This window comes from Chiloscyllium punctatum, chromosome 46 (genome assembly GCF_047496795.1).
Source record: "Chiloscyllium punctatum isolate Juve2018m chromosome 46, sChiPun1.3, whole genome shotgun sequence".
Taxonomy (NCBI): Eukaryota; Metazoa; Chordata; class Chondrichthyes; order Orectolobiformes; family Hemiscylliidae; genus Chiloscyllium; species Chiloscyllium punctatum.
In genome coordinates this window covers 64074165-64100083 of record NC_092784.1, presented here as the reverse complement: position 1 = coordinate 64100083, position 25919 = coordinate 64074165, and the positions used below count along the sequence as shown (strand labels likewise).

Here is a 25919-nt window from a genome sequence, read left to right as displayed (position 1 = left end):
TAGTCTTCCTTGGTAGATTTCAGTTGGGTGTTGCTTTTCTTCCAAAGGCAGCTTTGTTGGTCTGTGAGAGAGGGGGTATTGATGCATTGAGAATGGCTGTTGGCTGGACAATGGGGATTGAGGGACTAGAGGGAGAGTGGATTGTAGCAGATTTATGAGGGCTTCTTGGGGGCACAGGGAGGAGGCTGATCCGCACTGGGAAAGTCAATATGTACAAATAGAAAGTAGAACATGATTGGGGGAGGTTGGGGTGGGATGTGGATGATAGAACAGACAGATTGCAGGGAACGGATGCCTGTCCAACTGCCCTAGCAGATTGCCAACTTCCTGTGTTCTCACCATGCGACTGCCCAGGCCCCTCAGTCATGAAGATGCAGTTATTTGGCTGCTGCATTGCTGTTTCTGCCTAGCATCTCAACCTAGACTCAACTCCACTTCCACTGCCAAAACAATTGTGTTACAACATGATTCTGGCCATATCTCAGAGGAAATGCTTCCATTGTAAAAGAAAAAAAATTACACACTTCATTGATTATTATGAAGTACACTTAACCTTCACTTCAGCACATTCACTTACTGAATGAGACAAATCAATAGAGAGTCTGACAAATAGTTTAAATCATAAAAGCGCCAAAGAATGTTTCTGCATGGTTGGAGATTTTCAGAAGTCTTTTATCTGTTATTTTAATGAACACATGATCTCCTTCATTAAAATCAAATATTGCCCCCAGGTAGCTATTGTCCAGCCACCGGTCTGAATTCTGCCCTGTGCAGAAGAATTTCCGAACAGCCATTAATTCAATAGGTTGTGGATAGGCGTCTCCTTCTTTGAAAACTATCTGCTTCAGAAACCCATTTCTTTCAACATCACATCCTATTTCACCCAATAGGATCTTTGAGTAAATGAAGTAATGTCCAGATTTTTTAATCACCAATGCTCCTTCCTTATAGTCAATTCCACGTAAGAAGGCAATCCCTTTGTTGTGTTCCCATTGCAGTCGGCCATACCCTGAGGCACTGAGGTTACATCCTGTAAGAATACAAACATTTATAAATACTGTTGTAACCAGACAACACCTATTCCACCATTACAAATTATCTGTGATTAAGTGTGTTTTATTTGCTATCAGAGTCATAGAGATGTATAACATGGTCCTATGCAAGCACATGAGCCACATGAAAGCTGTAAACCCACAAATGGAGTAGGAGCAAAACATATCCGGACTCTCAGAACAGCTGGAAAGGCTGTTGGAACATGGGGGTTTCCTACATCAATCCATCCTCAAAGAAACCAGAGTCTGAGATGGACACCTGAAGAAGAGGATGAATTTCCTCCAAGATGCTCTGTGTGCAAGAGAAAGGCTACGGACTGATACATGCTGCCCGTATCCAAGGCTGAGTTGGAGGAACCTGGATGTGTTGTGAAAATGCCTCAGGAGAGGCCATAAGAAAAAGAACAGCCTCCATCTCCTGACTCAGAGGGAGAGGGATGTAGTGATTGTAACAAGGTCAGCCAGGTGGACCTAATAGAACATGAGTTTCCTGATTGAGCCCTAGATGACAGATATAAACAGGAGTGTCAGGGGATCTGTTCACTCTGAGACATGGCTCTGAGGGAGCTGGATCAGTGTCAAGAACTATACATCTGTAAATAAAAGGTGACTTGATAATGGGATTCTGGCCTCTGGATTTTTTTTCATTTGGGACTGTCCTCCTCGGAGGCTGAAAGATTTGATAAAGGTTTTCAAAATCATAAGCAGCTGGATGAGTACATATGGAGTAGTTGTTCCCACTCATAAAACAAAAAAGAACAACAGGGCACAGACTTAAAGTGATGTGTAAACGAAGCAAGAGTGTTGTGAGAAAAAAAAATTGAGGATAAGGAACGCACTGCCTGGAAATATGGTGGAGGCAGGTTCAACTGAAGCATTCAAGAGGCACTGGATGGTTACTTGGATAGAAATGGAGTGCAGGGATAATGGGGAAAAGGCGTTAAGTAGAAAATAATTGCAGGTGTGATGGGCCAAATATTCCTCTTCTGTCACAATTCTGTCATCCTTTGATTAGGTGGAATATTTTAAGTGTTTCTTGGATTAAATTGTACTAGATTTTACATTGTGTCACATTAGGCTATTGTCAGTAATTATCCATAAAGCTAATATTGATCAGTGAATCTAATCTTTTGGTTTAGTTCATATTCAAATGAAATTGAAATATATATATAGACTGACTGTACATGAATGAAGATGAGCATAGTCTAATGTTCAAACGGCAATCCAAGCCAGCAGAAAAATATGATGTATTTATGTACCAGGGTTCACAGCACTAGAAATCCCAAAGTATTTGTGAAGTAGTCACAGAGGAGAAAAAAACAGCAGCCAATTGCTGTTTAACAAGCTCCTCCAAACAGTAATATAATAACAACCATATCGTCTGTTTTTGTGATGTCGAATGAGGGACAAATATTGGCAAAGACATTGGAGCTAAATCCCTTGCTTGTCTTTGGAGCACTGACTAAAATCCTTTGCATCCCCTTGATAGAGAATAAAGGGCCTTGGTTTCACATCTCGTCTGAAAGATGCTACCCCCATGGTGCTAATCTGGAGTGTCAGTCTTGGATGCTGCATTTAACTCCTGGAGTGGCACTTGAATCCACAACCTTTGTACTCAAAGGAGACAGTGCTGTCAGTTCAAAAAAAAGAAACTTAAGCCAATTTATAATTTCAGTGTGTTTAAAACTCTCCAGACATTGAGTGAGAGATTGACACACCCAGGTTGACACATCTTCATGATAACATTGATAACAAAATATTCTGATACCAGTGTTAAACTATCAGTATATAATTCACTGTTTATGGCTATTGATGATGGTTGAACTAGCTATTCTGCTTTGAGAAACTCCTGCAGTGATATTGTGAGGATGTAATGATTGATCATCAACAACCATAGTATAGGATTCTTCAGAAATTGGGCTTCTGTTTCCTTTAAGCACACATGAGGAAGGTCATGGGAAACCATTCATCATGCCTTCTTTTGCCTTGTCATATTATTCATTAAAATTGAAAATGGGAGGAGACCATTATCAGCACCTAAAGAGAAAGGCCCAAAACTTTGAGGCATGGAGTAATGACTGGCAGGAGGCTGGAAGGATACAGCAAGCCAGGCAACAACTGGAGATGGAGAAGTCAATGTTTCAGGTATACTAGACAAGGTCTTTTCCCTAAGGTGGGAGAGTCCAGAACTAGAAGGTATAGGTTTAGGGCGAGAGGGGAAAGATTTAAAAGGGACCTAAGTGGCAACTTTTTCAAGCAGAGGGTGGTGCATGTATGGAATGTGCTGCCAGAGGAAGTGGTGAAGGCTGGTACAATTACAACATTTAAAAGACATCTGGATGGATATATGAATAGGAAGGGTTTAGAGGGATATGGGCTAAGTGCTGGCAAATGGGACTATATTAGGTTAGGATATCTGGTCAGCATGGATGAGTTGGACCAAAGGGTCTATTTCCATGCTGTACATCTCTATGATTCTATGAATCTATGACTCTCTGACTTTATTGATTACTGAAGATGATTGATAGGGCAGTCATTAATAGAAAGAAAGTTCTCTGCTTTTTGAAGCATGAAGATACCTCGATAGTCTTGCTTTTCAATGGTATCATAGCTATACTGGAACAGCTTGGTGAGGGAAATAACTTGGTCTGGTACACAGGTCTTGCGCAATACACTCAAGATGCTGTTCAGAATCATAGTCTTTGCCGATTCCAGTGATTTAATTCAATTATTCATGCTGATTAAACCAAATTGGCTGGAAACTGATATCTACAGTGGTGGGGATGACAGGAGTAGCTAAAAAGAGTCATCCAATCAGGATGCACTTCTAGCGAAAGATTCCACTTAACACATAAACTTTAATGTTGTAGACTGCACCATATTTGAGGACTCATGAAGCTTCTTCCTATTAGATTCCTTGTTCTCCACTATTCTCATTTATAATTGTTACAGCTAATGTGCTTTGTCCTTAAGTGAAGCTGGGAGACTACTTTAGAACAGCCTGCTGCTTTAGTGTTTTTTTTAAATCTGGTTCACCAAGGAAATCTTTGGTGCAAGTTGCTGGTGGAACTACATCTGGAGTACTATCAGCAGTTTCGATCCCCTTCTTTAAGGAAAGTCATCACTTCATTGGAGGCAGCTCAGAGAAGGTGCACAAGGATGATCCCAATATGGAGAGATTGACTTATGAACAAGGATTATGCAAGTTGGAATTCTACTCATTGGACTTTAGAAGAATGAGAGGTGAAGTAATTGAGATGTATAGAATGCCTAAGAGGCTTGATGGTATAAATTATGCAAGACGTTACTCCTCATGGGAGAGTCAAGGACCAGAAGGAATAGTCTCAGAATAAAGGTGTGCCAATTTAAGACTGAGATGAGGAGGAACTTCTTCTTTCATAGGGTTGTGAGTCTTTAGAACTCCTTGCCAGAGAGAGAAGAGTCCTTATGCATATTTAAGGCTGAGATAGAATCTTGATCAGTAGAAGGATCAACAGTTATAGGGACAGGGCAGGAAATAGGCATTAGAAGTGTCAGATTGGCCATGATCCAGCTGAATGATGGAGTAGGTTTGAAGGGTCAAGCAGGCTACTTCTCTTCTTATTTCTGATAGTCTAATCTGTAGATAGCCTGCGCAGTCCAGTGAAAAATCATCAAACTGAAATGCCAACTCTGTATCTCCCTCTGATCTGAATATTTTTATTGTTTTTTTTAAAATAGCTCTGTGGGTTGCTTCATTAGATTTGTAGCTTATTACTGCACAGATCTGGTCCTGCTTTGAACAAGGTTTGGTGTCCTGGCTTCATTCTGTTCAAGATGTAAAGAATGTGCAAAAGCAATCAAATCACAAATAGTGCTGGCATACTATTCCACCACACCTCATGGATGCTTAGTTTTCAGCTGCTAAATCTGACCTTAGTCCACATGTCTAATTGGGGATCAGGATCTCAAGTATAGTTACAATCTCTGTGGCAGCCATGGATGCTGCGGAGCTCTGACTAAGTTATAATAACTATGTTCCCACTCTAACAACCACTAGCTCACAAAGCAACCCTCCAACCCCACCCCAGTTACCACAATCTTTCGCAGCTACCTCTATCAAGTCTCACTGAAGGACTGTAACAATTCCCAAGGCTTAACATGGGGTCACAGTACAAAAAGGTTTGGGAATCTCTGCCTTCATCAGTCTAACTTAGTGTCATTATAGTGCTATAGTAAACTATGGAATGTATTTTCATATGTGATGATCAATTCTGATAGAAATATCATAGAAATACCCACATATATATCTATAATAAGTTAAGCTGTGAAAAAGATCAAGTTGGCTCCTTTTTCATGTTAATTTCCTCACCACCAGATCCAGTCTGTCATTCAGAACATCATCAGTTCGGTCAATGATACTACTATTGACCCACTTCATGAAGGGCATTGAAATTCCCCATCCAAAGTATATTCTGCGTGCTTGGTTCCCTCTGAAATTCCTACAAGTAATGACCAACATGGAGAAATACTGATTTGCATTTGTAGTGGAGACAGGATGAGCAGGAGGTGGTGTTTTGCAAAAGCTTTCATTTTTTTTTAATCTTGAAGCCATTTAGACTTCTTGAAGTCCAGGGTTAATATTGAGGGCTCTCAGAATCACTCCTTCTAAAGTTTCTCCCACCTCTGGTAATGTATACTGGCCTTCGGACAGGACCAAAGAAGGAGGATTCTTAGTTGACACATAAATCCTTTGGATAAGTTCCATCCCTGAATATAATTACCAATGGTTCAAATTTCCAAACTTGGACATCTTCTTACTGAATTTTATAGCAGTTATAAAAAACTATACAGGACATTTTTCATGCCCTTAAGAGGAAATCATGTAATTTGGGACTGGAATAACAAACCTGGGTATCAGACTGTCTTTATTGAAATGCAAATATGACCTTTAAATCCTGTGGCTTTCTACAAATTACTAGATTTAGTGAATTCAATTTCTAAATTTGCCATGGTGAAATCTAGCTTGTTAATCCAACATCATATCATTAAACTACCATACCGCTTATTAATACATTCTTCCTATAAAAGTGACTTGAGACACACTGAATCTTATGATAGTGTTTACCACTTTGTAACAAGGCCAGTAAACAGGTGCTGGACCCCTCATAAGATACCATTATAAAATCATAGTTAGAATTTTGTGGTTATTGCATGAATATACAATTAAGATATCTGCTTGACAATCTGAATTATTCATTTTTAATTATGCCACTTACATATAGACTTACCAGTAACATGTGCTGCGGGCTTTTCTGAATCTTGGAAGATCATATCTAAATAACAAAACAGAAAGTCTTCATAAAATGACATTTGAACATGTTCACCGTTACATATATTTAATCACTTATTTTAAAAAGGTGTAGTTTCAAAGAAAAGATAAAAAGGAAATCATGTATCTTTGTTTAAAAAGGAAGCTAGAACACATTCAGGGACTGAAGAGCAGTCAGTTTGATGTTGATGTCAGGAACAACAACAGTATCCTATCTAAGGGAGAAAACATCCAGAAACACACAACCTAATAATAAATTGTGGAAATATTCAGGTTTATTTCTAGATAGATAGAATTTATGTTCATCGTGCATGAAACCTTGGTAAGGATGTACAATTCTGCTCACTATGTTATGAAAAAGGATGTTAAGGCAGTGGAGAAAAGCCAAGAGTAGATTTTTATGTGGATTATACCAAACTCTTTGAGGAATCAATGGATCTAGAAGTGCAAGGTGAGCAGATGCATGCAGGTTCCCATCAAGGAATTGAACAAGTTGGGAAGGCAAAAGATGTGCTTCTATGCTCACAATTGAGCAATGCAATCAGAAACCAGATCAGCCAAAGCAATGCTGATTTTGAATACCAGTCTAAGCAAGCTGGAATTCAACATCTGATCCATGACATTCCAGACAGACCATGAATGAAGCTGTGAGTAGACCTCTACACTCTTACTAGAACTGATTATCTTGTCACCATAGACTATTATTCTTACTGTTTGAGAAGTGGACCAGCTGATTTCAACTACCATGGAGACCATCAAAAGCACACTATAGCCATTATGGCATTCCCAACATTGTCATGAGCAACAATGGCCAATATTGGGGAAGACATTAAACAGGAATACAGAGCCACAAATAATAAAGGTACAGCCGTAATTATAGGATACTTTATTCTGCATATAAAGTCAACAAACCGAATCAGTAACAATGTCAGAGAGGAAGGAAGGATTCTTGGAGTGTGTATGAGATGGTTTTCTGGATTAATATGCTGCAGAACCAACGAGAGGATAGGCCATTTTAATCGAGGTATTGTGTAATGAGAAAGGAATAATTAGCAATCTAGATGTTTGAGGCTCCTGGAGAAGACAGACCATAATATAATAGAATTCTTCAATAAGATAGAGAGTGAAATAGTTGATTTTGAGACAATGATTCTTTATTTGCCTGCTGCCCTTTGTGATTGTTTTGCCCTCTCAGCCTGGAGTATCTGTTGGCATGATGCAAGGTTAATATGTTCTCCCTGGAATATGCTCTAGCTGCTGATTTATAATCTCAGCACTCCTGCACATGTTGATCGTTTTTCTAAGGAGGTTTCTCCTTTCTCAGTAGACATGCTCCCGTTAAGCATCTCTATTGCCTAATACAGTTAGATTGTATTGTAGTTGTGCAAATTCACAGGATTTTGAGTCACTGTGAGGCTCAATGTGCATTCAAGGCTTTCAAAATCTCTGCAGTCTTACTTTTCCTGTTCTTCAGAGAGAGTTAAAGTGGAATATGCTTTGAAACAGTCTCTCGCAATAGTGATAACAGCACAGCTACATGCAGATGTGCTGGCTTGTTAAGTAGATGTTCCTAATATTTTGCCAGTATGAAAAAAATGACAGTTCTATTTCATATATTTTATACTGGTGCTGTGAGAGGAAGGGTTGGAGCCATTGTGACTAATACAATGTTTTAACTGCAGCTTTTTTCTTTGTTTCCTTTTCAATGTTTTTCAGTGACTTGTAGCAGCTTTTACAGCTCTGAAAATTCCTGTATCTCTTTGTCAGTAGCTGTGTTTTCACACAGTTCTTTGACACTCAATCTCAGTTCTATTTCTGACACCATATTGCATGTTTATTACAGTTCCACAAAGCCTGCCCTCACTCTGTCTTTATTGAAACTGCTTACAAGACGTATGCCCCAGTAGAACCAAGCTTCAGCAAGTTACACATCTCTGAGAGTATTATCATCAATTGTAAATAGCTATTTAATCCAATGAGAGGAGATAGGAACAGTCCAATTACCTCATTGCTTATCATGAGTGGGATTAGGTGTAAAAGACTAGGTTACAAATAGAATTCCTCAAGGCTGCATGTTTGGCCTATTGCTGTTTATTACAATGACATACGTTACATGAGGATATTGATGCAGCTATTCATAAATCTGTGGATAATATAAAAATGTGCAAACAAGTTGGAAATCTAGACAAAATGTTTGCAAAGCAATTTGGTTATGGTGCACTTGAATATGGTTAATAAAAAAGGTCTTTTGATATTGATAAGTGCACAGTCATGCAGTTGAAATCAGGAACCCCATTTTTCAGTACAGTGCAGGAAGGGACTTGGGGCTTTCCACTGATCATGCATTAAAGGTTCAAAAACAGTGAAAGATAGCTCTAATGGGAAAGCAACTATCATTTTAGGTCGAATTGCCTGAAGAGTTAAGGAAAAACAACGCTAAACACAAACACAAGGCTGTGATGTGCTTACACATAGATCACTATCGAATTTTGGTCACTGGTTTATGGTGGGGATATAAAACATAAATAGAAGATATACAGGACAGTGATCAATCTGGTACCTGTTATTACAGCATGTGTATAATCAGGAGGCACCAGACTGAGACTATGTTCATTAGAAAGGAACAAGCTCAGAAGGATGAAGAATTGAGTTTTGTTTTTGTATTATGAAATTATTAGATTCTGCCCAGTTAGCTAGGTTACTTGGGATGGATAGATATTGGAGGACTAGCCACCATGGTGGAAAATTCCATGTACAGAGTCTGGTTTGATGTTGTGAAATATTTCTTTTGTGAGCCATTGCTCTGGATAACAGGTAGCTGTGGCAGTGGTGATTATTGATTTCTTGGCAGATTCCTGAGAGAGGACAATAATTCCAGTTCAGGTAAGTTGCAGGGTAGCTGAGAATACAAAGCACATAGTAGGTATCCTCTCCTTCAATACTTGCTCCCTAACTCCATACCTACCTTTGACCCATATCACTTAATACCTTTGATTAACAAAAGAATGTCATATTTAAAACTAATCACTGACAAATCCTAGAATCAGCTCCAACCTCTCCTGGTGTCGACCTCCAAACATCACCATGAGCTTCTACGGTCATCACCAAATTCTACTATTGTTAATGTTGACTTTGTTTAAAGTCAATATCAAGCCTTCCCAAACATAACCAATTTATCCTACACTTCTTAGTGCCTGCACAAATCTGTCAGTATCACCAATGTAATTATCAACACTTTCAATGTGCATATTAACCTTCCACATTTCACCATCAATTTCTGAAAACCATCAACACCCCCGGATCAGTTACAGCATGCATTAAATGAAAGTAAAGCTGTCTCTATATATACTCATCAAGAATCTCACATCTAATGCAGCATTTGACAGTTTTTCAGCATCCTTGGTCTAATGAGGTGTTTGCTTTGTAACTGTCTCAAGCATTAACATACTTCATCTTTCTAGATTCAACAGCGACCACTTTTGTGGTCTTTCTGCAAGAGACTGATATCTTGAAACAATCTGACGGCAGTGCTGTGTTGTGGACCCTTAGCCAATTCACATTGATTCAATTCATGTCAGACCTCAAATTCATCCAGTTAAACTGGACCAACTTTCAATACAAATTTCAAGGTAAGAAATCACTGAACTAAATCAATGATTTACATATCTTCCCAGATATTTTATTTATTCACTCATGGGACCTGGGTATCACTGCTGGGCCGAGGATTTATTGTACAAGCCTAGTTGCCCCTGAGAAGGTGGTGGTGAGTTGCCTTCTTGAACTGTTGCAGTCCATGTGCTGTAGGCTGCCCCACAATGTTCTTAGGGAGGGAATTCCAGAATTTTGACCCAACGACAGTGAAGGAATGCTGATATATTTCCAAGTCAGAATTGTGAGTAGTTTGGAGGAGATCTTGCATGTGGGTGCTGTTCACATGTATTTTCTGCCCTTGTCCTTTGAGATGGAAGTAATTGTGGGATTGAAAGGTGCTGTCTAAGGATCTATGGTGAATTTCTGCAGTGCACCTTGTAGATGGTGTTGCTGAGCGTTGGTGGTGGAGGGAGTAGATGCTTATGGATTTGGTGCCAATCAAGCAGGCTGCTTAGTCCTGAATGGTGTTGAGCTTTTTGAGTGTACCCATCCAGGCAAGTGGAAGTATTCCATCACACTCCTGACTTGTGCTTTGTAGATGATGGACAGACTTTGGAGAGTAGGAGCTGAATTATTCATTGCAGTCTCCCTAGTCTCTGACCTACTCTTGCAGCCACTTTGTTTGCCACTGTGATGAGTCTAGATCAATGGTAATCCAAGCATCTATATAGTGGAGGATTCAGTGATGCTAATACCATTGAATGTCAAGAGGCAGTGTTTAGATTGTCTCTTATTGGAGACAGTCATAGCCTGGCAATTCTGAGATGTCAAAGTTACTTACCATTTGTCAATTACTAACTAAGCTTGGAAATCATTCAGATCTTATTGCATTTGAACATGTACTGCTTCAGTATGTGAAGAGTCAGGAGTGGTGCTGAACATTGTGTATTCATTGGTGAACATCCCCACTTCTGACCTTATGATGGTGGGAATGTCATTGATGGCTGAAGATTTGTTTGGGCTGAGTACATTACCCAGAGGAACTCCTGCAGAGATGTCTTGGAGCTGAGATGGCAGACCTCCAATAACTACAACAATCTTCCCAGGTGCTACATATGACTCCAACTAGGTGAGAGTTTGCCTCTGATACCCATTGATTGCAGTTTTGCATGGGCTCCTTGATGCCATACTCAGTCGAATGCAGCTTTAATGTCAAAGTCTGTCACTCTCACCCTGAATGTTGTCATGGCTCATAGACTTTGCAGTATCCAGTGCCTCCAACTGTTTCTTGATATGACATAGAGTGAATTGAATTGGCTAAGATTGGGATCAGTGATGCTGGGGACCACTGGAGGAGGCTGAGACGTATCATCCACTCAGCATTTCTGACTGAAGATTACTGCATTCCTGAATAAAATTCTATAAAATGAATGTATGATTTACATATTACTGCTCTTGTAAATGCTTGCATTAAATTAACAATAACATCACTCACCTTGGATACTTCCAACCATAAGAGAAGTGTTCTGAAACAAAATGGGGGGAAACAGAATGTACGTTAATATCATGATCATGAAAATTATTCTTAAAGAAACCCTGACTGGATTGTCAAGGCTGAGCATTACAATTTCATTGAACCCCGAATCACATTCACTGCTTTGTTCAATTCTTCCTGTCAGTAATTTCATTTGCCATAAGACTTACTACCTGAAATGTTAAACATAGAACATAGAACAATACAGCGCAGAACAGGCCCTTTGGCCCTTGATGTTGTGCCAACCTGTGAACAAATCTAAGCCCATCCCCCTACACTATTCCATCATCAACCATGTACTTATCCAAGGAATGTTTAAATCTCCCTAATGTGGCTGAGTTAACTACATTGACAGGTAGGGCATTCCCGCCCTTACCACTCTCTGAGTAAAGAATCTACCTCAGACATCTGTCTTAAATCTATCACCCCTCAGTTTGTAGTTATGCCCCCGGTACACGCTGATGTCATCATCCTAGGAAAAAGACTTTCACTGTCTTCCCTATCTAATTCTCTGATCATCTTGTATGTCTCTATCAAATCCCCTCTTAGCCTTCTTTGATCCAATGAGAACAGACCCAAGTCTCTCAGCCTTTCCTCATAAAACCTTCCCTCCAGACCAGGCAACATCCTGCTAAGTTTCCTCTGCATCTTTACCAATTCTTCCACATCCTCCTGTAATGGGGACCAGAACTGTACATAATATTCCAAGTGTGGCCTCACCAGTGTTTTGTATAGTTGCAGCATGACATGGCTTGTTGGTGATGCTGTGTGGGCCTGTCGGAGATGCAGTGTGGGTCTGTCGGTGATGCTGTGTGGGTCTATCGGAGATGCTGTGTGGGCCTGTGGGTGATGCTGTGTGGGCCTGTCGGTGATGCTCTATGGGCCTGTCGGAGATGCTGTGTGGGCCTGTCGGAGATGCTCTATGGGCCTGTCGGTGATGCTGTGTGGGCCTGTCGGAGATGCTCTATGGGCCTGTCGGTGATGCTGTGTGGGCCTGTCGGTGATGCTGTGTGGGCCTGTCGGAGATGCTCTATGGGCCTGTCGGTGATGCTGTGTGGGCCTGTCGGAGATGCTCTATGGGCCTGTCGGTGATGCTGTGTGGGCCTGTCGGAGATGCTCTATGGGCCTGTCGGTGATGCTGTGTGGGCCTGTCGGTGATGCTGTGTGGGCCTGTCGGCGATGCTGTGTGGGCCTGTCGGAGATGCTCTATGGGCCTGTCGGCGATGCTGTGTGGGCCTGTCGGAGATGCTGTGTGGGCCTGTCGGCGATGCTGTGTGGGCCTGTCGGAGATGCTGTGTGGGCCTGTCGGAGATGCTCTATGGGCCTGTCGGTGATGCTGTGTGGGCCTGTCGGAGATGCTGTGTGGGCCTATTGGTGATGCTGTGTGGGCCTGTCGGAGATGCTCTATGGGCCTGTCGGAGATGTTGTGTGGGCCTGTTGGTGATGCTGTGTGGGCCTGTCGGAGATGCTGTGTGGGCCTGTCGGAGATGCTGTGTGGGCCTGTTGGTGATGCTGTGTGGGCCTGTCGGTGATGCTGTGTGGGCCTGTCGGAGATGCTCTATGGGCCTGTTGGCGATGCTGTGTGGGCCTGTCGGAGATGCTGTGTGGGCCTGTCGGTGATGCTGTGTGGGCCTGTTGGTGATGCTGTGTGGGCCTGTCGGAGATACTCTATGGGCCTGTCGGAGATGCTCTGTGGGCCTGTTGGCGATGCTGTGTGGGCCTGTTGGAGATGCTGTGTGGGCCTGTCGGAGATGCTCTATGGGCCTGTTGGCGATGCTGTGTGGGCCTGTCGGAGATGCTGTGTGGGCCTGTCGGCGATGTTGTGTGGGTCTGTCGGAGATGCTGTGTGGGCCTGTCGGAGATGCTCTATGGGCCTGTCGGTGATGCTGTGTGGGCCTGTCGGTGATGCTGTGTGGGCCTGTCGGTGATGCTGTGTGGGCCTGTCGGAGATGCTCTATGGGCCTGTCGGTGATGCTGTGTGGGCCTGTCGGTGATGCTGTGTGGGCCTGTCGGAGATGCTGTGTGGGCCTATCGGAGATGCTCTATGGGCCTGTCGGAGATGCTGTGTGGGCCTGTCGGAGATGCTGTGTGGGCCTGTCGGAGATGCTCTATGGGCCTGTTGGTGATGCTGTGTGGGCCTGTCGGTGATGCTGTGTGGGCCTGTCGGCGATGCTGTGTGGGCCTGTTGGTGATGCTGTGTGGGCCTGTCGGTGATGCTGTGTGGGCCTGTTGGTGATGCTCTGTGGGCCTGATGGTGATGCTCTCACCTTTCTTGGATATGATTTTAATTATGACATCTTGGAGATCCTCTGGCATGCTCGATTCCATCCAGAAGAGGGAGATGAGGTCATATTGTCATGCCAACATCTCACCTCCACCATATTAATTTTTCTGCTGGGTTTTGCCCGCACTGGGACCTTATTAGTTCTCAACTTCCACACCATAAGACCATAAGATGTAGGAGCAGAATTAAGCCATTTGGCTCATCATGTCTCTCTGTTATTTGACCGTAGCTGAAATGTATCTCAACCAGATTTTCCTGCCTTCTACTTGCAACCTTTGATTCCTTACTAATCAAAAAACAATCTATCTCTATTTGAAAGGCTTGATGACTTGGCTTTCACAGATTAACCACCCTCTGGTTAAGTAAATTTCTGCTCATCTCAGTTCCCTTCACTCTGAGGCTGTGCCTTTGGGTCTTAGTTTCTCCTATCTGTGGAAACATCTTCTCCCAGGTCTCACGATATTTTGTAAGTTCTATTGATACTCCCCCATCACCCTTCGAAATGATATTGAGTTCAGATCAGGGTCCTCATCTGACAAGCTCTTCATTTCTGGGATCATTCCTGCCTCAGGCGACTGACTGTGTGGAGTTTGTACATTCTCCCCATGTCTATGTGGGTTTCCTCCGGGTGCTCCGGTTTCCTCCCACAGTCCAAAAATGTGCAGGTCAGGTAAATTGGCCATGCTAAATTGCCCATAGTGTTAGGTAAGGAGTAAATGTAGGGGTGTGGGTGGGTTGCGCTTCGGTGGGGCGGTGTGGACTTGTTGGGCCGAAGGGCCTGTTTCCACACTGTAAGTAATCTAATATAATCTAATCTAATCATTCTTGTGAACCTCATCAGCCCCCTCCAATAAGCACATCCTTCCTTAGATACAGGCTCCAAATATGGTCTGACCAGTGCCTTAGACACCCTCAGCAAGTAGATCCCTGCTCTTGTATTCAAGCCCACTTGAAATGAATGCAAATGTTGCATTTGCCTTCCTAAGTGCCATCTGAACCTGCATGTAAACCTGAAGAGAATCCTGAACTAAGATTCCTGAGTCCTTTTGTGCTTTATATTTACAAAGCCTTTCCCCAGATAGGAAATAGTCTAACCTCTTCCTTTCTATCAATGTATATAACCTCACACATTTCCACATTGTATTCCATCTGCCACATCTTTGCCACTTTCCCAGCCCGTCCAAGCCCTTCTGCAGCTTACCCACATCTTCAACACTACCTATCCCTCCACCTATCTTTATGTCATCTGCAAACTTAGCAACAATGTGTTCGGTTCTTTCAGCCAGATCATTAATGGATCAACACGGATAGTGGTGGTTGCAACACTGGCCCCTGTGGAACTCCATGAGTCACCATGATGCCATCCTGAAAAAGACCTCCTTATCCCCACTCTCTGCCTTCTGTCAATCACCTTACCCTCTATCCATGCCTGTACCTTGCCCCTAACACCATAGACTCTTATTTAGTAGTCTCCTGTGCAGCACGTTGTCAAAGACTTCCTGGAAGTTAAGACCATAAGACATAGGAGTGGAAGTAAGGCCATTCGGCCCATCGAGTCCACTCCGCCATTCAATCATGGCTGATGCGCATTTCAGCTCCACTTGCCAGCGTTCTCCCCGTAGCCCTTAATTCCTCTAGACAACAAGAACCTATCAATCTTACAGCCACTGGACTCTCCTTTGTCTAATTTACTTTTTAACTCCTCAAAGTTTAACTCCTAATAGCTCAGGCAACACCTCCCCTTTATGAAGCTGTTGCTGGTTCAGCCCAATTTTACCATGCATTTGAAAGTACTTGCAATCTCATCCTTAATAATGGACACCAAAGTCGTACCAATGTTCAAGGTTAGGCTAACCAGCCTATAACTTCCTATCTTCTGTCTCCCTACTTTTTAAAATACCCCTGCCATCTTCCAGTCATCTGGGACCCTCCCTGACTCCAGTGATTCCTGAAAGATCGCCACCAGTGCTTCCACAATCTCCTAAACTATCTCCTTTAGAACCCTGAGCTGTAGTCTATTTGGTCCTGGTCATTTATCCATCTACAGACCTTTCAGTTTCCCCAGTACCTTTTCCTTGGTGATGGTCACTACGCAGACCTCTGCCTCTCGACTATCTTGAAGTTCGGGTAAGCAACTGGTGTCTTTCACCGTAAAGACTGAAACAAACGATTCAATTCCTTCGCCATATCTTTGTTCCCCATTACTATTTCTCCAGTCTCATTTTCCAATGGTCCAATGTCCTTGCCTCTCTCTTACTTTTTCATATATTTTTTTAAAAACTCTTGCAATCTTCTTTTAGATTACTAGCTAGCTTACTCTCATACTTCATCTTCTCCCCTCTTACTGCATTTTTAGTTCGCCTCTGCTGGTTTTTAAAAGATTTCTCAATCCTCTGTATTCCCACTAATCTTCACCACATTGTATGCTTTTTCTTTTGATTTTATGCTGTCCCTGACTTCCCATGGTAGTCGTAGTTGCCTCTTCCTCTCCTTAGTATGTTTCTTCCTTGGGATGCATTTCTGCTATGCTTCGTAAGTTACCCCTAGAAACTCCTACCCTTACTGCTCCACCATTTTCCCTGTGAGGGTCTCCTTCCAATCAGGTCTGGGCCAGCTTCTCCCTTATATCTTTGTAGTTATCTTTACTCAACTGCAATACCATTACATCAGATTCCAGCTTCTCCATCTCAATTGCATGGTGAATTCTATCATACAATGGTCACTGCCCCCAGGGGTTCCTTCACCTTAAGCTCCCTATCAAATCTGCCCCATTATATGCCACCAAACCCAAAATGGTCTGTTCCTTGGATGACCTTTACAACTTTGTGTCAGGTTAGGGTTTTGCTGAGATAGTGATGCCATCTGATGGGTTCAAGGGCATTCGTGTCGAGAACTGAGTCTCAGTTTAGGTGATCCTTGAAATCCTCTTTTCAACAAGGGCTGACTATCTCTCTGTCCTTAATGAGGGCCACTCCATTCTTAGCTGTCAGTGGACAATAGACAATAGACAATAGACAATTGGTGCAGGAGTAGGCCATTCTGCCCTTCGAGCCTGCACCACCATTCGATATGATCATGGCTGATCATCCTTAATCAGTATCCTGTTCCTGCCTTATCTCCATAACCCTTGAATAAGGTCGTAGATGCTTAGGTTTTAGATGGTAGATGAAGAATCCACTCACAATTGGCAAGCTGTAGGATTTCCTGTGCTCTTTTCACCCGCCAGCTTTCACCCACCATCTGTTCATTTGGTGACAGATTTCTTGTTGACCCTTGGCTTCATATATTTGTTGACCAGTTTTTTCTTCCACTGAATTTCAGTGCTGCTTTAAGTTCAGAAATACCTTATGCTTGGTTTTGTCGCACCTGAAATTCCTGATCATTGTTGTCACAGCAATCTTGATGTTTCCTGGTCTAGAAATCAAGAATATTCTCGCATGTGCTGTTCGTGATAGATTTCAGGGTCCAGGAACTATAGATGGTTTGTGGTTTCTGTTCATTAAGCATTGTTAGACTGATTGAGTGGGACTTTCTATGATGAGTCTGTGAATCCAGTGTTGCTTCTGCTGCATTGCTTTTTGTTTTGGCGAGATTGATGGAGATAGAAGGAGGGATTGCCCAGCAGTCATCAGCTGCTGTCATGATACAGTCTGTTCAAAAATGCCCGTGTGAGCCTTTGCTTGGACAGGGATGTGGTCAAACAGGTCAAGATTAGAGTAGTGCTGGAAAAGCACAGCAGGTCAAGCAGCATCCGAGGAGTAGGAAAATCGACGTTTCGGGCAGGAGCCCTTCATCAGGAATTCTAACACCACTCTAATCTTGACTCTGATCTCCAGCATCTGCAGTCCTTACTTTCACCCTGTGGTTAAATGGGTGCCATGTCCACATATTGCCAAGAGCTCTTGTCTTTGTCTGTACGATGAAATATGGTGTAGTTTATAACCAGACCACATTCTAGGTATTTCACAGGAATGAGAATGTCAGTGTTTGTTGTCCTTATTGCTTGCTTGCCTTCCTTTTTAGAGGTTTGTGTCCCCACAACACTCTAGCTTTCCTCTTTGACCTTATCCATTGCTTCTAGGGTTGGGAAATGCACTGATGCCTGAGGTGTACTGTTTCTGGAACAGAGTATGCCAAAGGGTTTTGAGACATTCACTTGTTACACAAGGGTGTTCACTAAGATGCTCAATTAGTTTTTAATGGCAAAGCCAATTCAATGGAGTCAGCATTTTTCTTCTGATTTACTTGTCAAGGAGAAGGTGGTATACCACCTTGATCTTTGAGCTGACTTTCTCCTGCTCCCTGTGTCTCACTCAGGCCAACAATGTTAGTGTTAAAGCATCAGCCATATTGCCAGGCTACTACAGCTATGCGACATTCAGGTCAGTCACTGCTCGGGTTGCCTACAACAGTCCTGTTCAGAAACAGTTCTAGTTTCTGAAATTAATTTTGAGGGCGTGTAAAATGCTTGTGCATGGGATCATTTGCACACTGACTACCACACAGTCTCAGTGGTGCAAGGTTTTATCCAAAGGCAGGATAGCTGAGACAATTGAAGACCAGACTCAGCTACACAGGTGGGAGCTTAACACATGTGTACGATTTTGTCCCTAAACATTCCCATCCCTGCAGTCTACAGTTTTGCTTGTTTTCTGATGGCATTAAGACAAAGAATCTGTGTCCAACTTACCTTCATGTAATATGACTCGCCTTTAGGCTTTGATTCTGTCTTCCTGAAGTCAGGCTCTGCTGTGTCCTGGAGATTGCACAAGTCAGCCTCACTCTGATCCGGATACTGTTTCTGGGAGCCCCACTCTGATCCGGATACTGTTTCTGGGAGCCCCACTCTGATCCGGATACTGTTTCTAGGAGCCCCACTCTGATCCGGATACTGTTTCTGGGAGCCCCACTCTGATCCGGATACTGTTTCTAGGATCCCCACTCTGATCCAGATACTGTTTCTGAGAGCCTCACTCTGATCCGGATACTGTTTCTAGGAGCCCCACTCTGATCCGGATACTGTTTCTGGGAGCCTCACTCTGATCTGGATACTGTTTCTAGGAGCCCCACTCTGATCCGGATACTGTTTCTGGGAGCCTCACTCTGATCTGGATACTGTTTCTGGGAGCCCCACTCTGATCAGATACTGTTTCTAGGATCCCCACTCTGATCCGGATACTGTTTCTAGGAGCCCCGCTCTGATCTGGATACTGTTTCTAGGAGCCTCACTCTGATCTGGATACTGTTTCTGGGAGCCCCACTCTGACCAGATACTGTTTCTAGGATCCCCACTCTGATCCGGATACTGTTTCTGGGAGCCCCACTCTGATCAGATACTGTTTCTAGGATCCCCACTCTGATCCGGATACTGTTTCTAGGAGCCCCGCTCTGATCTGGATACTGTTTCTAGGAGCCCCGCTCTGATCTGGATACTGTTTCTAGGAGCCCCACTCTGATCCAGATACTGTTTCTGGGAGGCCCACTCTGATCTGGATACTGTTTCTGGGAGCCCCGCTCTGATCTGGATACTGTTTCTAGGAGCCCCACTCTGATCAGATACTGTTTCTAGGATCCCCACTCTGATCCGGATACTGTTTCTGAGAGCCCCACTCTGATCTGGATACTGTTTCTAGGAGCCCCGCTCTGATCTGGATACTGTTTCTAGGAGCCGCACTCTGATCCAAATACTGTTTCTGGGAGCCCCGCTCTGATCCGGATACTGTTTCTGGGAGCCCCGCTCTGATCTGGATACTGTTTCTGGGAGCCCCACTCTGATCAGATACTGTTTCTGGGAGCCCCGCTCTGATCCAGATACTGTTTCTGGGAGCCCCGCTCTGATCCGGATACTGTTTCTGAGAGCCCCGCTCTGATCCGGATACTGTTTCTGGGAGCCCCGCTCTGATCTGGATACTGTTTCTAGAAGCCCCACTCTGATCTGGATACTGTTTCTGGGAGCCCCACTCTGATCTGGATACTGTTTCTGAGAGCCCCACTCTGATCTGGATACTGTTTCTGGGAGCCCCACTCTGATCTGGATACTGTTTCTGGGAGCCCCACTCTGATCCAGATACTGTTTCTGGGAGCCCCACTCTGATCTGGATACTGTTTCTGAGAGCCCCACTCTGATCTGGATACTGTTTCTGGGAGCCCCACTCTGATCTGGATACTGTTTCTGGGAGCCCCACTCTGATCCAGATACTGTTTCTGGGAGCCCCACTCTGTTCTAGATACTGTTTCTGGGAGCCCCACTCTGATCCGGATACTGTTTCTGGGAGCCCCGCTCTGATCTGGATACTGTTTCTGGGAGCCCCACTCTGATCCGGATACTGTTTCTGGGAGCCCCACTCTGATCTGGAACCTGTTTCTGGGAGCCCCACTCTGATCTGGAACCTGTTTCTGGGAGCCCCGCTCTGATCTGGATACTGTTTCTGGGAGCCCCACTCTGATCTGGATACTGTTTCTCGGAGCCCCGCTCTGATCTGGATACTGTTTCTAGGAGCCCCGCTCCGATCGGGAGACCTTTTCCAAGAATGCCATTCTAACCAGACACCACTCCAGGCAGACTCACTTTGATCCTGAAATCTCATCTCCACTCTGTGCAGACTCTGCTCTCAGCAGCCCCCATTCTGATATGGCAAACACCACTGGCCAAAAAGAGGCCAAATTAGGGATTGTACTCAGTGCTGAACATGGACAAATAAAAGACCCTAAATTACATCACCAGATAAACAAACCAACAAAAAAACTCAACCTAAATAAAAGTCTGGATAATTATCTGCAGCTAATGCACCCAAAATAAACCCCCATAAATAACTCTCAATCTCACTTCCCAAAACCCTACTCCCCACATCCCAAGACTTTGGATTCCCATTCCTCAGACTCCAGTTCCTGTTTCCCGGATTCTTGGTTCGAATTCCCTGGACTCTCATCCCTGGCTTTCCCAGACTCTGAGTTCTTCTACCCAGTCTCTCACCTTCACTTCCCCGGACTCTCACTCCCACTTCCCCGGACTCTAACCCCCAAACTCCCCAGTCTCTCACCCCCACTTCCCTGGACTCTCACCCCCCACTTCCACGGACTCTCACCCCCACTTCCCCGGACTCTCACCCCCAAACTCCCCAGTCTCTCACCCCCACTTCCCTGGACTCTCACCCCCATTTCCCCAGACTCTCACCCCCACTTCCCTGGACTCTCACCCCCACTTCCCCGGACTCTCACCCCCAAACTCCCCAGTCTCTCACCCCCACTTCCCTGGACTCTCACCCCCAATTCCCCAGTCTCTCACCCCCAAACTCCCCAGTCTCTCACCCCCACCTCCCTGGTCTCTCACCCCCACGTCCCCGGTCTCTCACCCCCACGTCCCCGGTCTCTCAGCCCCACTTCCCCGGTCTCTCACCCCACTTCCCCGGTCTCTCACCCCACTTCCCCAGTCTCTCACCCCACTTCCCCGGTCTCTCACCCCACTTCCCCGGTCTCTCACCCCACTTCCCCGGTCTCTCACCCCACTTCCCCAGTCTCTCACCCCACTTCCCCGGTCTCTCACCCCACTTCCCCAGTCTCTCAGCCCCACTTCCCCAGTCTCTCACCCCACTTCCCCAGTCTCTCACCCCACTTCCCCGGTCTCTCACCCCACTTCCCCAGTCTCTCACCCCACTTCCCCGGTCTCTCACCCCACTTCCCCAGTCTCTCACCCCACTTCCCCGGACTCTCACCCCACTTCCCCGGTCTCTCACCCCACTTCCCCGGTCTCTCACCCCACTTCCCCAGTCTCTCACCCCACTTCCCCGGTCTCTCACCCCACTTCCCCAGTCTCTCACCCCACTTCCCCGGTCTCTCACCCCACTTCCCCAGTCTCTCACCCCCAAACTCCCCAGTCTCTCACCCCCACTTCCCCGGTCTCTCACCCCACTTCCCCAGTCTCTCACCCCCACTTCCCCGGTCTCTCACCCCACTTCCCCAGTCTCTCACCCCACTTCCCCGGACTCTCACCCCACTTCCCCAGTCTCTCACCCCACTTCCCCGGTCTCTCACCCCACTTCCCCAGTCTCTCACCCCAAACTCCCCAGTCTCTCACCCCCACTTCCCCGGTCTCTCACCCCACTTCCCCGGACTCTCACCCCACTTCCCCGGACTCTCACCCCACTTCCCCGGTCTCTCACCCCACTTCCCCGGTCTCTCACCCCACTTCCCCGGTCTCTCACCCCACTTCCCCGGTCTCTCACCCCACTTCCCCGGTCTCTCACCCCACTTCCCCAGTCTCTCACCCCACTTCCCCAGTCTCTCACCCCACTTCCCCGGTCTCTCACCCCACTTCCCCGGACTCTCACCCCACTTCCCCAGTCTCTCACCCCACTTCCCCGGACTCTCACCCCACTTCCCCGGTCTCTCACCCCACTTCCCCGGACTGTCACCCTCACCTCCCCGATCTCTCACCCCCAACCTCCCCAGTCTCTCACCCCCACCTCCCCGATCTCTCACCCCCAACCTCCCCGGTCTCTCACCCCCACCTCCCCAGTCTCTCACCCTCACCTCCCCGATCTCTCACCCCCACCTCCCCGGTCTCACCCCCACCTCCCCGGTCTCTCACCCCCACTTCCCAGGTCTCACCCCCACCTCCCCGATCTCTCACCCCACTTCCCCGGACTGTCATCCCCAACTCCCTGGACTCTCAGCCCCACTTCCCTGGACTCTCACCCCCACTTCCCTGGACTCTCACCCCCACTTCCCTGGACTCTCACCCCCACTTCCCTGGATTCTCACCCTCCCCTTCCCCGGACTCTCATCCCCACTTCCCCGGACTCTCATCCCCACCTCCCCAGTGTCTCACCCCCACCTCCCCAGACTCTCATTCCCATTTCCTCGGACTCTCACCCCCACTTCCCTGCTCTCTCATCCCCACTTCCCCGGACTCTCACCCCCACTTCCCTGGATTCTCACCCTCCCCTTCCCCGGACTCTCATCCCCACTTCCCCGGACTCTCATCCCCACTTCCCTGCTCTCTCACCCCCACTTCCCTGGACTCTCACCCCCACTTCCCTGGATTCTCACCCTCCCCTTCCCCGGACTCTCATCCCCACTTCCCCGGACTCTCATCCCTACTTCCCCGGACTCTCATCCCCACATCCCTGGACTCTCACCCCCACTTCCCCGGACTCTCACCCCCAACCTCCCCTGGTCTCTCATCTCCACATCCCCGGACTCTCACCCCCACTTCCCGCTCTCTCACCCCCACTTCCCTGCTTTCTCACCCCAACCTTCCCGGTCTCACAGCCCCACCTCCCCAATCTCTCACCCCCACCTCCCCGATCTCTCACCCCAACCTCCCCAGTTTCTCATCCCCAACCTCCCTGGTCTCTCATCCCCACTTCCCTGGACACTCTTCCACCCTCCCCTCCTCCCCGGATTCTCATCCCCAATTCCCTGGACTCTGCGTTCCTCTTTCCTGGACTCTCACCCCTACTTTTCCAGAGTCTGGGTTCCTATTGCCTGGACTCTTGCATCCTACTCCTTGAACCCTCAGTGCCTTATTGAGTTCCTATTCTCCAGACTCTCAGTTCCAATTCTACGGACTCTCAGCCCTGCCTCCCTGGATATTTTAGGTGCCATGTGCAAGGTATGCAGCACAATTGGAAATGCCACTTTTGCATCAGATTTTAAATCAAGTTCCACCTGCTATCAGCTGGCTGCACAGAAAGCAGTTTTTATTTGCTGCATGTGCAACCTTGAGGCATGCAAATCAGTTGCTTAGTTTGATGCACTAACATTTACATTGCAAAGCTTTTCTTCTTCCTTTCTACTGTTTACAATGCTTGCTCAATGCATTTCTCATATTTGTTCCTTAATGTCAATAAAAAAATGTTTTCTCTGATTGATTTCCTTCTCACCCATTCATTTCAAATCTATTGGATATTCAGTTCTTCACTGAGGAATGGGGAAGGAGAAATACCCAAGATCAGTTCGCCAATTCCTTTTGTGTCTTGGAAAGTTCAACCTTGAAACCTCTTTTCCAAAAATGGCTCAATATTTTAATTGTCCTTTAAAACTTAAATTCCTGATTATGTTACTTTTTGGACCAACCTTACCCTTCTTATTCTGAGTTATTTCCGTAAAGTTTCTGATGCCACTCTGTTGGCAAGTTTTATTTCTATGTATCTTTAAGATTATCTTCACTATTTCTATCTCAGTAAGATTTTGTTAACAGCTTCAGGAAAATAAATTTCATGACTTTTGTGATAATTATTCATTACTATAAGAATAATCCTGTACCTCTCTAAAATCTCTCCAATACTGATAAGTGATAGAACAGCAAATCAGTTTTAGGCCTACACTACCACGTCTTCAAAAAACAAGCAAGTAAGTAATGGAAGTTACTCACATTAATTAGCTTGCATATTTACAGTAAAATTATCTTATTTGATTCAATAAATAATAAACATTTGCAGTTTTATTGCTACGCTATTATTTTGAAAATAGCTTTTAAGTCTGTTTTTCCTTATTTAATTTACCACTCACAATCTGCATCATCTGAAAATACTTTTCATCTTCTGTGTTATAATCCCAGATCTGTCCAGCCTGTCTGATTAAATCCACACTATAACCTCTCACTGGGAGATAAAGTAGCCTTCTTAATGCAGTGTATAACCCCTCAACCTGTCTCCTGATCATTGTATCACACTTCAATATAATCAGATATTCCATTTTATACAGTTGACTGTACATTCTAACTCTGTCTTTCTGCAACTTAATTTGGTTCAATTTGATCACCATTATCCCTCAATTTTCACAAAATCACATGCCAGAACATCTTTTATATCAATAAGAAACAAAAACAGAAGTTGCTGGAAAAGCTCAGCGGGTCTGGCAGCATCTGTGCAGAGAAATCTGAGTTAATGTTTCAGGTCCAGTGGCCCTTCCTCAGAACATATTATCGGATGCTGCCAGATCTGCTGAGCTTTTCCAGCAACTTCTGTCTTTGGTTCTGATTTACAGCATCCACGGTTCTTTCGGTTTTTATTTTGTATAAATAAAGTTATTGCAGGTACTTGTTCCAACTCTTTCTTCACTTGCTGATGTAGCTGAAGCCAGTGTCAGGTCATTTCCAATGTTGTTCTTGAAGTTATTTAACCGGGTAAAATATTTGTAGAACAACATATATTTATTCCCTTGATTTCTTTCTATTCCCATACTGAATTATATTTTCCATCTGAATGCTCAAACATAACACGCACTGTTCCCAGGTGACAGGCACAATCTGTATCATCTCCTCATGATGGGCCTTTTGTGCAGAAACTCATTACATTGACACTCACAGCCATGATTCCCTGTGTGTACACTTTGTGGCAACACAACACATTCGCAGTATGCACCTCTGCAAGAGTTAAACCCAGGTCCTTATTAGCTTTGTTTAGTCTAGCAATCCTCAACTTTAGAGACCCGCACTTATCCCATTAATATCACAGCTTCTGCAATGTGACTATTAATTCAGCTCACTTACTTCAAATCTGTCACCTGGAGAGTTTGTTTGTGACGGCTGAGATTAAATTATTAACACAAAACTCTGAGAGATTCTCTGACTTTATTGATCTATGGGTTAGATTTGTTTAATTGACATATATCAGGCCTATTCAGCAATCAGAGTAATGTATTCTGTCTGAATGTATCCCAACCATTCCCAATTCAGGAAGATTCTGTGCAAAATTGAAGGTATGAAGCATTTTATTAACAAGGTCCTTTTACTGCCATTAGTTAGAAATTTATGAAACTTTGTTTAATAAAAGGAAGTTACTAGCCAATGGGCTCAAACACATACAGTGAAAAACTAATTACTGACATTTCAAGTTATCTTTTTGTTTGCGAGTTTCAGTTTATACATGTATCGTCAATAAGAGAATTTTGCATAAGAGCCGAAGTTGCACATTATTTACCTTGGTAGCTAAGAACATAGAGCTGAATTTCTGAACATCAGATCGCAGTCTCCAAAGATAAAATGCTCCAAGTCCATCTCCAATCAGAGCCAGAAGAACAAGCATCAGAAGAAACTTGTGTGTGAAAGTCAAATTTTTCCGTTTAGTTGAGGTTGCAAAAGGGACAGTGTCTGTCTGTCCGTCCACTACAAAAACTGAAGGATAAGCATAGCTGTCCCCCATT

General features: G+C 44.7%; 1 protein-coding gene across 1 annotated transcript; it reads right to left on the bottom strand.

Annotated features, from left to right (window-relative positions):
- Positions 1-559: 559 nt before the first annotated feature.
- Positions 560-25918, bottom strand: LOC140468110 (tumor necrosis factor ligand superfamily member 14-like). Its single transcript, XM_072564288.1, has 4 exons — positions 25697-25918; positions 11450-11480; positions 6323-6367; positions 560-1030 (listed from the first exon to the last, which is right to left on the bottom strand). The coding sequence occupies exons 1-4, from the start codon at positions 25916-25918 to the stop codon at positions 615-617; spliced, it is 714 nt and encodes a 237-aa protein (XP_072420389.1). The 3' UTR covers positions 560-614.
- Position 25919: the final 1 nt, after the last annotated feature.